Source organism: Aquarana catesbeiana, linkage group LG03 (genome assembly GCF_042186555.1).
Source record: "Aquarana catesbeiana isolate 2022-GZ linkage group LG03, ASM4218655v1, whole genome shotgun sequence".
NCBI classification, from domain to species: Eukaryota; Metazoa; Chordata; class Amphibia; order Anura; family Ranidae; genus Aquarana; species Aquarana catesbeiana.
Genome location: NC_133326.1, coordinates 511,256,624 through 511,270,968, shown reverse-complemented (window position 1 = coordinate 511,270,968; position 14,345 = coordinate 511,256,624). Strand labels below are relative to the sequence as shown.

The 14,345-nt window shown below is 40.6% G+C and overlaps 1 protein-coding gene across 1 annotated transcript in view; it reads left to right on the top strand.

The window, feature by feature from the left end:
• Positions 1–14,345, top strand: part of FAM114A2 (family with sequence similarity 114 member A2) — a 90,964-nt gene that overhangs the window by 58,384 nt on the left and 18,235 nt on the right. Inside the window, exons 9-11 of the mRNA XM_073621146.1 lie at positions 1,571–1,650; positions 6,268–6,378; positions 7,306–7,442. Coding sequence (XP_073477247.1) covers positions 1,571–1,650; positions 6,268–6,378; positions 7,306–7,442 — 328 coding nt within the window. The remainder of the gene's footprint in view (positions 1–1,570; positions 1,651–6,267; positions 6,379–7,305; positions 7,443–14,345) is intronic.

The window sequence follows — 14,345 nt, the reverse complement described above, 5'->3', positions numbered from 1 at the left end:
CTAAATGAGTACGTGGCAGTGGGGTTTATTTACTAAAGCTGGAGAGTGCAAATTCAGGCTCACTTCTGCACAGAAACCAATCAGCTTCCTGTTTTTTTTTGCCAAAGCTTAATTGAACAAGCTGAGGTTAGAAGCTGATTGGCTTCTATGCAGAAGTGAGCCTGAATTTGCACTCTCCAGCTTTAGTAAATAAACCCCAGTGTCTTCTTAAACACTAAAGTGGTGATATTGCTCATCACAACTGAAAGGTTTCCAGTTGTTATTCCTTAAGAAAATGTAAGAAAGAATCCCATTCCTAAAAACAGAAGCTCCACACTTTCTCTTCTTATCTTTACTCCAAATTAACCCCTCAAAGTGGCCATGGACAAGCTGATTTTTCAGAGAATTCAAGTGAATTATCAGTGATAGTGACTTAAAGTAGAACTATAGGCAAATTTATTTTTTTTAGTTTGAATAGAGTAGGGGAGGGTTATAACCCCCTGTCATATTTTTTTCGCCATCTGTGTCCGATTGCAGAGATTTCCCTCCACTTCCTGTCCCATGGCCAAATAGGAAGTGAGAGGAAATCCCTAGATATTAAGGGAATTCCATGGGGGCCCCCAGGTCACCAGAACTAGTGTACCCATTGGAAGATTTCCCCTCTATTACTTTTCTGGGGACAACACAAAATTGGGGATTTTCTTTTACTTTCACTTTCAATAATAATGGTAAACAGGACCAGAGAGGATGAATCTCCCTAATGGGGGCAGAAACTGCAATACAAACTGACAGGTTGTCTAATCCCTCTCCACTCTATCCAAAACTAAAAAAAAAACATTTTGCCTTTAGTTATACTTTAAAGGGGTTGTAAAGATTTGTGTTTTTCTCACCTTAATGCATCCTATGCATTAAGGTGAAAAAACACCTGGCAACGACAGCCCCCCCAGCCCCCCCGTTTACTTACCTGAGCCCGTTCACCTGCTGTGTGTGTCCCCCGGCGTCCTCTTCTCCACGGAGTCTGGCCGTTGATTGGATAGATAGGGTAGATTGATAGCAGTGCAGTCATTGGCTCGCGCCCAAGCTTCTCTCACCTGGCCTTCTTTTTTTATAAATTGGAATGAATAGAGCTCTTTACTTGAAGTTCCAAAGCAAGTAGAACATAAACCACATTTGCAAAATGTTTCACTACTTTTTAAAAGAGACCCTTCATCTACATGGACGCCAGATGGAGAGGAGTGTACAGTGACCATGTTACTCTGGCTCCATTGGCCTGCACTGAAAACAATCTTACATCAGTATTACACTACATCCTGTATGGTGAACACGTACTACACCCTTTAAACCTAGGAGCACAAGTATTGAAAGGGATTGGCGAACCCCCCCCCCTTTTGGAACCCTTGTGCACGTAGCCTAAACTGGGCAAGATAATTGTGAATTGTTTGGAAATAAACTGCTTTTCTGCAGTAATTTGCCATAAAATGTGATCTGATGCTCATCACACACAATGTGCACACAAAAAATAATTCTAATTTCTCGTGTCCATTATGTACCTTGACACTTGGCCTCATATATATCTTTCCTCTCCTCACAGGTGATGAAGACTTCATTCAAGAGTTTGCAGTTTTGTTTCAAGGCTTGCACATCTCCATGAGACCAGAGAAACTTACAAATGTAAGTGCATTTCCTGGATATATACTGTATATCAGGGATATGCAATTAGCAGACCTCCAGCTGTTGCAGAACTACAAGTCCCATGAGGCATAGCAAGACTCTGACAGCCACAAGTATGACACCCAGAGGCAGAGGCATGATGGGACTTGTAGTTTTGCAACAGCTGGAGGTCCGCTAATTGCATATCCCCGCTGTATATGTATGCTTAGATTAATACTGGCCATAAACACTTTGTTGCATCATTTTCCCAAATTAGATCAGAATTTAATCTTATTTATATATGTATTTTGATGTTGCAACATGTGCTATTTTTTAATAAAGAAGTGTAGTCCTATAGGACATGGCCAGGGTTCAGGGCATTTTGAGACATGAAGGGAAATTACATCACAATAATGCTGTGGTGTGAAATGACAGCAAAGAAAAAAAAAAGCATTTTGCTTTGTCTATGCATTGGGGCTTGGTGTGAATAAGCCCTTAAACCAGCCTTTTTAACATGGAGAAACCCTTGAAATATTGTTTCAGTCTCAGGTGACCTCTGCTAATGTTTGCTATATCTACAGCTCACTATACATTAGTGTGATAGTCACTAGGAAGAATGTTCCTTACATTTGTGATCATTGGGAAGAGTCCCCCCTTACAGGTACAGTGAGGGGAAAAATGTATTTGATACCCTGCAGATTTTGTACGTTTGCCCACTGACAAAGAAATGATCAGTCTATAATTTTAATGGTAGGTTTATTTTAATAGTGAGAGACACTGTTAAAGTGGTTGTAAACCCGGGGAAAAAAAACCCTGCAAGACAAAGGCTTAACGAGCTAGTATGCACAGAATACTAGCTCATTATGAATTACTTACCCGAGAATGAAGCCCCCGCAGCCGTCCTCGTCTCCCCCTCCGGCCAGCGACATCTCTCCCGGGTGTTACTTCCGGGTATCGTGGCACCGGCGCTGCGATTGGCTGGAGCCGCGATGAGGTCACTCCCACGCATGCACGCGGGAGCTGCCGGGAACGGCACGGTACAACTGAATCAACAGCATGTACGTGCCATTGCTTCAGTTGGCTTAAGTACGCATGTGCCGATGACGTCGGCACATGCAAATACAGGGATATCTCCTAAAAGATATCCAGTGCAGCTACAGGTAAGCCTAATTATAGGCTTGCCTGTAGTTTAAAGTGGTTGTGAAGGGTTTACAACCACTGTAAAATAAACTAAAAACAAATGGAAGAAACACAAAATAACTGTCAATCTCCCTCGGTCTGGGGCTCCATGCATGATCTCACCTCGTGGATTTTCAATGATCATGAGAACGGTGACCATCTTGTCAATGATCTTAAGGCAGCTGGGACCATAGTCGCCAAGAAAACAATTGGTAACATACTACGCCGTGAAAGACTGAAATCCTGCAGCGCCCGCAAGGTCCCCCTGCTCAAGAAAGCACATGTACAGGCCCTGTCTGAAGTTTGCTAATGAACATCTGAATGATTCAAAGGAGAACTGGGTGAAAGTGTTGTGGTCAAATGAGACCAAAATCAAGCTCTTTGGCATCAACTCAACTCGCCGTGTTTAGAGGAGAAGGAATGCTGCCTATGACCCCAAGAACACCATCCCCACTGTCAAACATGGAGGTGAAAATATTATGCTTTGGGGGTGTTTTTCTGCTAAGGGGACAGGACAACTTCAGTGCATCAAAGGGACGAAGGATGGGGCCATGTACCGTCGAATCTTGGGTGAGAACCTCCTTCCCTCAGCCAGGGCATTGAAAATGGGTCGTGGATGGGTATTCCAGCATGACAATGACCCGAAACACACAGCCATGGCAATAAAGGAGTGGCTCAAGAAGAAGCACATTAAGGTCCTGGAGTGGCCTAGCCGGTCCCTGGACCTTAAACCCATAGAAAATATGTTGAGGGAGCTGAAGGTTCGAGTTACCAGAAGTCAGCCTCGAAACCTTAATAACTTGGAGAGGATCTGCAAAGAGGAGTGGGACAAAATCCCTCCTGAGATGTGTGTAAACCTGGAGGCCAACTACAAGAAACATCTAATCTCTGTGATTGCCAACAAGGGATTTGCCACCACGTACTGGTTTGGGAAGGGGTCAAATACTTATTTCACTCATTAAAATGCAAATCACTTTATAACTTTTTTTAAATGCATTTTTCTGGATTTTTGTTGTTGTTCTGTCTCTCATTGTTAAAATAAACCTACCATTAAAATTATAGACTGATCATTTCTTTGTCAGTGGGCAAACGTACAAAATCAGCAGGGGATCAAATACTTTTTTCCCCTCACTGTAGCTAAAAAGATCATGGTTGTCAGTAGTTACTTATCTAAGAGATAGGAGTTCCCTGAGCAATAACAAAAGTCTAACAACCTCTGGAGGAACCCTAAGGTTCCACAGAACCCTGGTTGAGAGAGGCTGCCTTCAGCCGACCATACATACATTGAAATTCGCCCGGTGCAGCAGGGACCAGTCGAATTTGGAATAATGCATGTGCAAGCTGGTTGTACACAAGTCGATCTATTGTTGGAGCATTTTCCCTCTAGCCGGTGGTGCTAATAAGTGTATTCTGACAGAAATCTCCCCGCTGTCAAAATACAAAGGCTCAGTGGAAGTGATTCCCGCATCCAACATTGAGTGTGTGAATGAGGGAATGGAGTCAATTTCATTCAACCAGCGGGTTGAATGAAAGAAAAATACTTGTGTATGGCCAGCCTTAGACTGTACGGGGTTCATTTTGATGCAGATCAGATTTTTTAGTAATTATTATTATTTATTTATTTTTATTACATAGCAGTAAGGTTTTTATTTTGAAAATATAAAGCAGTAAAGAGTACAGCAAAAGACAATAGCAATGCTTCAAGGTATGATTATCAAGAGAATGTATTTAATGTACATTGTGGCGCACAGCAGGTGTTAAACTATGAGGCAATAGCTTATCTAATCCATGAATCACTTAAAAAGAGAAAGTGTTGATTGCAAGATGGAAGCACTTCAATGGTGAATATCAATTGCAGCTCTGTTATATTTCAATTCAGATTGTGATTCCAATAAAGTGTTATCAAGGATATTCAAGAAGAAAAAATAGAGGCACAAAGATTTTCAGGAGAGATTAGAAAGGGGGGAATAGAAAGGAGAATTGGAGAAAATAGATGGACTGGATGCGCGGCAGGGAGGAGTGAGAAAGAAAATGATAAGTCATGTCATGGGGATAAATGCTACCTTATGTCCTATGGGAGGAAATATATTTAATTGGAACTGGAGCCTGTAACCCTATAGAAAGGGTTTGTAATTCAAAGATTTTTTAAGTATTAAAATTAGCCTTAGACATAGTGAGCAGAAAGTGTTATCTTCATGTTCCTGTGTTTGAGTGCCAAATCAAAGCTTTGGCAACATCTTTCATTGTGGCATTTCTAACCAATATGTCTTTTACAGTGGGGGCAGGAAGAGCTCGGATTTTCTAAGTTGAAACAACTTTATTTGCATGTCTAACATCTGAATTTTGATACTATGGGATTGATTTACCAAAATTGGAGAGAGCAAAAACTGGTGTAGCTCTGCATAGAAACCAATCAGCTTCCAGTTTTTTTTTGTTGTCAAAACTTAATTGAACAAGCAGTTAGACACTGATTGGCTATCATGCACAGCTGCACCAGATTTTGCACTCTCCAGTTTTAATAAATCAACCCCTATCCAAGTTCTAGCTAGCTGGTCTCACAAATCCTTTATTTATATATTTTATTTGATGCTTCTATTCCACTCTGAGCATAATGGTCTATTTACACGTATTTGTTTTCCTGCAGAAAATAATGTGCATTTTACTGCATAAAAATACATTTCAAATACAAATCTTATTATTTTTATGTAGTTAGTTCACATCCATGGTCTGTAGCTTGGTACATTAAAAAAAAAATAGAGCATGCTGCATCTGTACTCCAATGCAGGAGTGAGCAGCCTAGGGTGACAATGCTTGCTGCTCCCTCATTGTCACCCTAGGAGAAAATGTGTTTTACTGGCAGAACCACCAGGTGAAAATAAAGAAAAAGAAAGCCTGAGAAAAGGAAAACTAGTGCAGCCACCACATTTTAGGACTGGTAAGCTGCAATATATTACATTTTTGTTCCTGAATTTAGATATACTTTATGCAAGGTTTTGAAAACCTCTGCATCATGGAGAATGCCTATTACTTGTCCTTTTTTCAAAATGCACAGAATGGCATATAAAAGCACATATTGCTAATGAGTTCATAATTTTGTTTAAAATGTACAGCAGGAACATACATCAAAAACACACATTACTTTAAATGTGTGAAAGGGCCCTAAAAGTGGCAGTAAATTCCATCTGGGATAACTTGCCTGTGTCTCATGAGTCCACTAGGTGTCAGTATCCTCCTTAATAGATTTCTTCTTATGTTTCAGCTGCTGTGAGAGCCCACTTCATTTATCATTTTGTGCTGACTCAATTAAAACTGTCACAGGAGCTTTGTGCTCTCCGGACATAGTTAATCTCTTTCCAAACCGACTCTTTGGGCTCCCAGTCTAGTTTCCTCAGTTAACCTCTTGATTGATTTCTGCTTCCTTGCATCAGTTTCACGAGCTGTCATCTTTTGATGTTTCAGGCAAGGAAAGCTGCATACAGGTGGATGAGTAAAGTGGAGGAAGAGGAGAAGAAGATTGCAGCTGAGGAGGAAAATACTGATGAGGAGGAGGCTCAAAAATACACCGTGGAGGTATCCAAAGAGCATATTTTTTGCTGACAATTTGCTTAACTTATTTTTCAAATGTAGCATGTGTTTGAGTCTTTTGTTATGTGTGCCCAGTCTCTGACAGTCTCCAACCACCCTTGTAGCATTTGATACAAAAATGACAACCACTCCAATCAATTTATATTACTAGCTTTTTAAAGCGGTAGTAAAGTCCTTAAGGAGCAAAAAAAGTCCACCTGGAAGGTAATGCTATAATATGCTAGTATGCACCACATACTAGTACATTATGGCATACTTACCTTAAAACTAAGCCCTCCAGTGGTGCGCTGTCACTGCTGCCAGGGCTTCCTGGTCTTCATTCTGGGATCGTGGGCTTCGGCTGTATGATTGGCTGAGCCTCGATAACGTCACTCCCACACATGTTCGTGGGAATCACAGCCGCAGCATGGAGCTCTGAAGGTACATTACGGGTATGCCGTCCCTTCAGAGGGAATTCATCGGTGACGTCGCTGGCTGCATGCAGTGTGAATATCGCCTAAACAATGCAGGTTTAGGAGATATTCACTGTACCTACAGGTAAGCCTTATTTTTAGGCTCATCTGTAGGAACCAGTTAAAAAGTGGACTTTGCTACCACTTTAAAGTAAGGTGCACATCGAAGGGCCTAGTTTTAGAGTTAGACACTACACTTCACAGAGGGACCTTCATAAGGCAACATGGCTTCTATGTATATTTACAAATGTATGTGACAAAAAACCCTGGTTTTAACACAAATTGTTAAAAAGTGTAAATTTTTATTTTATTTTTTATGGCTACTTGATAAGTGTGCTAAGCTATCTTTATGCCTGTAGCATGTCTTCAGTTTGTCAAGTCTCGGACCATTTTTTGTAAAATTACAAACACTAGACAATATGTGCGGTTAGAATTAAAATGCATTTTTGTCTTGTGTCAGGATATTCATGAATCAGCAATACGAAGCTTGGCAGAGCTAACAGCCTGTTCAATGGAAGTGTTCCACAAAACAGCCACCTTAATCCTGCATGGAGATGCCAATGTGGCAGCAGTGTGTCGGGGCAAGGCTCTCTCACAGTAAGTGTTTGGATCCGTTATGTTAGTCACATCCTGAAACGTACTTGGGACAGTGGATAAAAGGCACTGAAGCCCTACAGAATCTTTCTGTGTTTACCTTAGGTTGTTGTTGTCATCAAATTTTATGATAATAGTAAAACCATTGAGAATCTGAATTCTGGATTTCTACACACTGTAGGGCATCCAGAATCACCTTGGCTTGTGGAAGGGATGTGTAATTTAGACTTAAAGCCCTCACGCTGTAATGTTGAAGTCCAAATACAAGACTATTTCAGTGTTAAAAATATTTGCGAAAAACGATGTGTATTGGGAGCTGTACTTCTGCCCCTTCATGAGGGCTTGGAAAAACGCATATCAATAGCATCCAACTATAGTCTGACCATTGAGCTGACATACACTTTTTTCACTGCTTTACTATACCCGTCATTACCCACTAAAGGTGACATCTCTCTCCGCTTATTTTTATTGTCACTTTAATACCTTTACTCTGAACTTTTAGATCCAACTCCATTGTCAAGAGTCTGATCCTGGGTAATCATTGACATGAAAAGGCAGCATATTTCAACTACGTATTATTGTATATCACCCAACCTCTTCTTTTGCTCCCCACTCTTACGAGTGCTCCAAACTTTTCATACCCTCTTTAATTAGATCTGGTTGACGTGCTAAAACCCCATTTCCCCTTCAAATGGGCTTAGTTTTGCCATTTCATATCTGGGTACACTGACTCCAGCCAGTCTTTCTCGCATTATAAAACGGAACTTCATTTCTTTCTTTTGCACTCTAAAGCCTCGTGCACGCAATGCGATTGTTGGCAGGGGATTTTCTGTTGACAGACTGTTGGCCTAAAATCTGACCATCAGTACGCTCCTTTTGACAATTGTTGTCCAACTTTCTTCCAACAAATGCTAGTAAATTTTCGGTGGACAACGGTTGATTGTCAGATTTTCTGATGGTCAGTGCACAAGTCCGTCACACAAAAGTCGAAAGTACAAACATGCATGCTCGGAATCAGTGCTCACCAAGCACGAAATTAGCAGAAGGGGCCCAAAGGGTGGCGCTCAAGAGCTGAAATTCCTCGTAGTAAGTCACTACGTTCGTGTTTGTTGGCCGACAATTGTGTACCGTTAGTTTGCAAGACAAGATCCAGGCACACGCCCTTTTGACAAAAATCGGACGCTTGGTTGGGCACAATCGCATCGTGTGTACGAGGCTTTAGACTTTGAGTCTTGGCAAAAACACACTCTTACATGATTTAATAAATGCACGGTCTTGAAAATAAATGCAGTACCCAGGTTACCTTATGTGTTACAAAGCTTTGATCATGAAGGCACTCACTCAGATCATTGACCAGGACAACAAACTCTGGTTTTTCCTTAAGCATAACTTGGCACCAATGTCAAATATTTTTCGTGCTGTTCCAGGCATGATCAGGCTCCACACTCTACAGTCAAATCTCTGGTGCTGGCTCGGCTTGTTTCCACCTAACCAATCAATCGGCAATAGGAATGCCACACAAGATGCAAAATAATCATCCTTTTTTTAAAATAACCAGCAAGAACAAATTTTCTTCTGACATGTTTTGCACTAGGCACAGCTTTGTCAGAGAATGACAAAGACACTACCCATACATCATTATACGGAAACATTAATAATCCCATATGATCATTAGACTTAAACACATTCCTATGTACAAAAAAAATAAATGTGTGTGTGTGTGTATGTATGTATGTATGTATGTATGTATGTATATATATATATATATATATATATATATATATATATATATATATATATATATATATATGAAATACAAGTAACCAGTGCAATTTGTACTCAGTTTCACAGCATTCCATCTAATGGCAGAACTGCTAAAATACAGCCTGCTATAGTATTAAATGAAACTCTTCCTCTTCCTACTTATCGAAATTAATACAAACAAGTACCATAACTAGAGACATACTCCCCTAAAAAATACAAAAAGATCAATAAATCCTCACTTAAAGTATAACTGAAAGCAAAACTTTTTTTTAGTTTTGAATAGTGCAGAGGAATTGGAATGCTTGTCACTTTTTATTGGTGCCTGTGCCCCCATTAAGGAGATTGACCCTTTCTAAGTGTCCTGTTTACATTTATCTTTAAAAGTGAAAGTAAAAGAAAATCTCAGATTTTGGGTTGTTCCCAGAAAAGTAATAGATGGGAAATCTTCCAATGGGGACACTAGTTTTGGTGACCCAGGGTCCCCAAGGAATTCCCTTAATTTGCAGAGATTTCCTTTCACTTCCTGTTTGGCTTTGGGACAATTTGCCTATAGTTCTACATTAAAGACCTGAAAAGCACCATTTAATTATAGCAAAATAAAAAAAAAATGTTTTTCTTTTCTGTTTCTCTCTCGATACCTACTCAATTCTCAGCTGTGCAGGGAGTGAGTAACATCACATTCACAGTTCATACCAGATGGAATACTGGTGTTTAGAGAGAAAATCCAAAAAAACTCTCCTGCACAGCTTAGAAAATGTATCCCCACCTTTTTCTGTCCTTACAATCTTCTCTATACTCTATATCTTTAAAGAGGTTACTTCTGAATTGTGTGTGGCAACAAAATGTTTAGACACATTGGTTCTTTTACTACTCATTATGGCACCCAAATGATTATTCAACCTGTGTCTTCATCTCCTGATAGTGCGCCACAATTTCTGAATATTGCATTCCTCAAATGTTATCAGCTATACAATATAATGTATATTACAATTAATAGAATATTTATTGAGGAATGACCTATTCAGTTATGCATACAAAAAGTCTTTTCCTACTTTTACATGTGCACAAAAAGGACATAGTTACGTAGTAGGTGAGGTCGATGCCCCCTGCTGTGTCCACCGCCTGTGGAAGAGAATTCCACATCCTTGCCACTTTTACAGTAAAGAACCCTCTACGTAGTTTAATGTTAAACCTCTTTTCTTCTAATTTTAATGAGTGGCCACATGTCTTGTTAAACTTCCCTCGGCGAAAACGTTTTATCCCTATTGTGGGGTCACCAGTATGGTATTTGTAAATTAAAATTATATCCCCTCTCAAGCAACTCTTCTCCAGAGAGAATAAGTTCAGTGCTCGCAACCTTTCTTCATAACTAATATCCTCCAGACCCTTTATTAGCTTTGTTGCCCTTCTTTGTACTCGCTCCATTTCCAGTACATCCTTCCTGAAGACTGGTGCCCAGAACTGGACAGCATACTCCAGGTGCGGCCGGAGTCTTGTAGAGTGGAAGAATTATCGCTTTTTCCCCTGGAGTGAATCCCCTTTTTAATGCATGCCAATATTCTGTTTGCTTTGTTAGCAGCAGCTTGGCATTGCATACCGTTGCTGAGCCTATCATTTACTAGGACCCCCAGGTCCTTTTCCATCCTAGATTCCTCCAGAGGTTCTCCCCCCTAGAGTATAGATTGCATTCATATTTTTCTACATTAAACCTTATTTGCCATGTAGTTGCCTACCCCATTAATTTGTTCATATCTTCTTGCAAGGTTTCCACATCCTACGGAGAAGTTATTGTCCTGCTTAGCTTAGTATCGTCCGCAAATACAAAGATTGTACTGTTTACCCCATCCTCCAGATCATTTATGAACAGATTAAAAAGGATTGGTCCCAGCACAGAACCCTGTTGGACCCCACTACCCACCCCTGGCCATGCCGAGTATTCCCCATTTATCACCACCCTCTGAACTCACCCTTGTAGCCAGTTTTCAATCCATGTACTCACCCTATGGTCCATGCCAACAGACCTTATTTTGTACAGTAAACGTTTATGGGAAACTGTGTCAAATGCTTTTGCAAAATCCAGATACACCACGTCTATGGGCCTTCCTTTATCTAGACGGCTACTCACCTCCTCATAGAAGGTTAATAGATTGGTTTGGCAAGAACGAATCCATGCTGATTACTGCTAATGATACCGTTCTCATTACTAAAATCTTGTATATAGTCCCTTATCATCCCCTCCAAGAGCTTGCATACTATTGATGTTGGGCTAACTGGTCTGTAATTCCTAGGGATGTATTTTGGGCCCCTTTTAAATATTGGTGCTACATTGGCTTTTCTCCAATCTGCTAGTACCATTCCAGTCAGTAGACTGTCAGTAAAAATTAGGAACAATGGTCTGGCAATTACTTGACTGAGTTCCCGAAGTACCCCAGGGTGCAAGCCATCTGGTCCCGGTGATTTATTAATGTTAAGTTTCCCAAGTCTAATTCTAATTCTGTCCTCTGTTAGCCATGAGGATGCTTCCTGTGATGTGTCATGAGGATAAACACTGCAGTTTTGGTTACTGAAGCCCCCGATTCCCTCGTGAAGACTGAGGAGAAGAATAAATTCAATACCTTCGCCATCTCCCCATCCTTTGTAAACAGATGTCTTTCCTCATTCTTTATGGAGCCAATATGGTCTGTCCTCCCTTTTTTACTGTTTTTTTTTGCTCTCCTCCGCTATGTGTCTTTCGTGTTCTATCTTAGCTGCCCTAATTGCACCCTTACATTTCTTGTTGCATTCTTTATAAAGTCTGAATGCTGATGCTGATCCCTCAACCCGGTATTTTTTGAAGGCCTTCTCTTTTGTTTTTATATGCATTTTTACATTGGAGTTAAGCCATCCAGGACTTTTGTTCGCTCTTTTAAATTTATTACCCAATCGGATGCACTGGCTGATGCCCTTATTTAATATGCTTTTAAAGAGAACCCATCTCTCCTCTGTGTTCTTTGTTCCTAAGATTTTATCCCAATTTATGCCTTCTAGTAAGGTTTGTAGTTTAGGGATGTTGGCTCTTTTGAAATTCAGTGCCTTTGTATTTCCCTTATGTTTCCTACTTATGTGATTTATACTGAAGCCAATTGACCTGTAATCACTGTTTTCTAAATTGCCCCATATTTCCACATCTGTGATCAGGTCTGTATTGTTGGTAATCAGTAGATCTAGTAACGCTTTATTTCTATTTGGTGTGTCTACCATCTGACCCATGAAATTGTCCTGCAAGACATTTAGGAACTGGCGATTCTTAGATGAATGTGTGGACCATCCCCCCGTCGTCCCGTGATTACTGTAACATTTATTCGAGCCCTTATAACATAACTTCAACTTCTTTCTCTCCATCTGTTGCAGCCTGGGTCAGAGAATCTCTTGCAAATGAAATGCTTACCATTTCCCTCTTCAGTTTCATCCATCATCAGTCACCCTAAGTTTTCCCTGGTCATGCTAACAAAACGTTCAAGTTGTAGGTAAAATGCAATCATTTTAGAGCATTTCACTTTACTTCTTTCATCAGCTGGCAGGTACCTGAACCGACTAAAAACGCAATCGGCTTATCCATTTTCGACCAAAATGCACTGTCTTCCATCCTTTTTCAAGAGATTTGGTCACAAATCGACACCTTAAGTGATACTCTCTCCATTTCTTACCAAATGTTTCTGGCGGCTTATAATTTACCCCCTAAATCATTCTTTGAGATTGGAAAAGGGACGTAAATTCTATATCATGGGATTGACCTCATTATTTATTTTTCATACCAAACCTCTATTAGCAACAGACTACAAGAAATGAATCATAAACTCATGACAAATGGTACAGGACTCTCTCTTTCCCGTATCTTTCCAGAGATTACACACACAGGCGATGAGATGTGGTGAAGCCAGGGTAACTCTTGTACGCCTATTTTGGGACTATTTCAAGTCCTGGTCACAAATTATACCTAAATAAGCTTGCAGACATTGACCTTGGCTTTAACCCTACCACTTGTCTATTACATCTTCTAAAGAAAAAGAAATAACCGCGCTAAAATATATATGAATAAGATATGTGAAATATTCTTATATCGATGTCCCAAAAACCTCTGTTAGAAAATTCATGTATGTGTGTGAAACATTGCGATTATCAGAAAAATATATATAAGTCCATACATATAACTGTGAATAAAAAGGTGATGTCCATATGTGGTAGATGGAAATCTTTATATATGATAATTGACCAGAATCAGTCACAGAGAGAAGCCCATGAATGGACACAACCAGACTTGGTGGTAAAGATGAAAGAGACACCACACTCAGTGATCCGCCACCGCACAAATATTGCGCTTACCACAAGGCAAGCAAAAACCAGCCTATGTTCCGTCCTGGTATGGGAAAATCCAGCTGGTGTGACTTGACTGCATACAGCGTGGCTAAGAGGATGTAGCAAGGACCCCAAACTCTCGTCTCACAGGCATGTGAATGAAAAGAAACTGACCATAGTGTAATACTGGCAGGACAGTTTAATAAAAAAAGGTAGAAAACTTACATAAGTAGATTAAAAACAGCAAATAGCCGGCCGGCATAGCGAGCACCCATCCACACTAGGATGGAGATGACATCAGAGCGTCAACCTCCCGACGTACGTTTCACCACATCAGAGCGTCAACCTCCCGACGTACGTTTCACCACATCAGAGCGTCAACCTCCCGACGTACGTTTCACCACATTGTGGTGAAACGTACGTCGGGAGGTTGACGCTCTGATGTCATCTCCATCCTAGTGTGGATGGGTGCTCGCTATGCCGGCCGGCTATTTGCTGTTTTTAATCTACTTATGTAAGTTTTCTACCTTTTTTTATTAAACTGTCCTGCCAGTATTACACTATGGTCAGTTTCTTTTCATTCACATGCCTGTGAGACGAGAGTTTGGGGTCCTTGCTACATCCTCTTAGCCACGCTGTATGCAGTCAAGTCACACCAGCTGGATTTTCCCATACCAGGACGGAACATAGGCTGGTTTTTGCTTGCCTTGTGGTAAACGCAATATTTGTGTGGTGGCGGATCACTGAGTGTGGTGTCTCTTTCATCTTTACCACCAAGTCTGGTTGTGTCCATTCATGGGCTTCTCT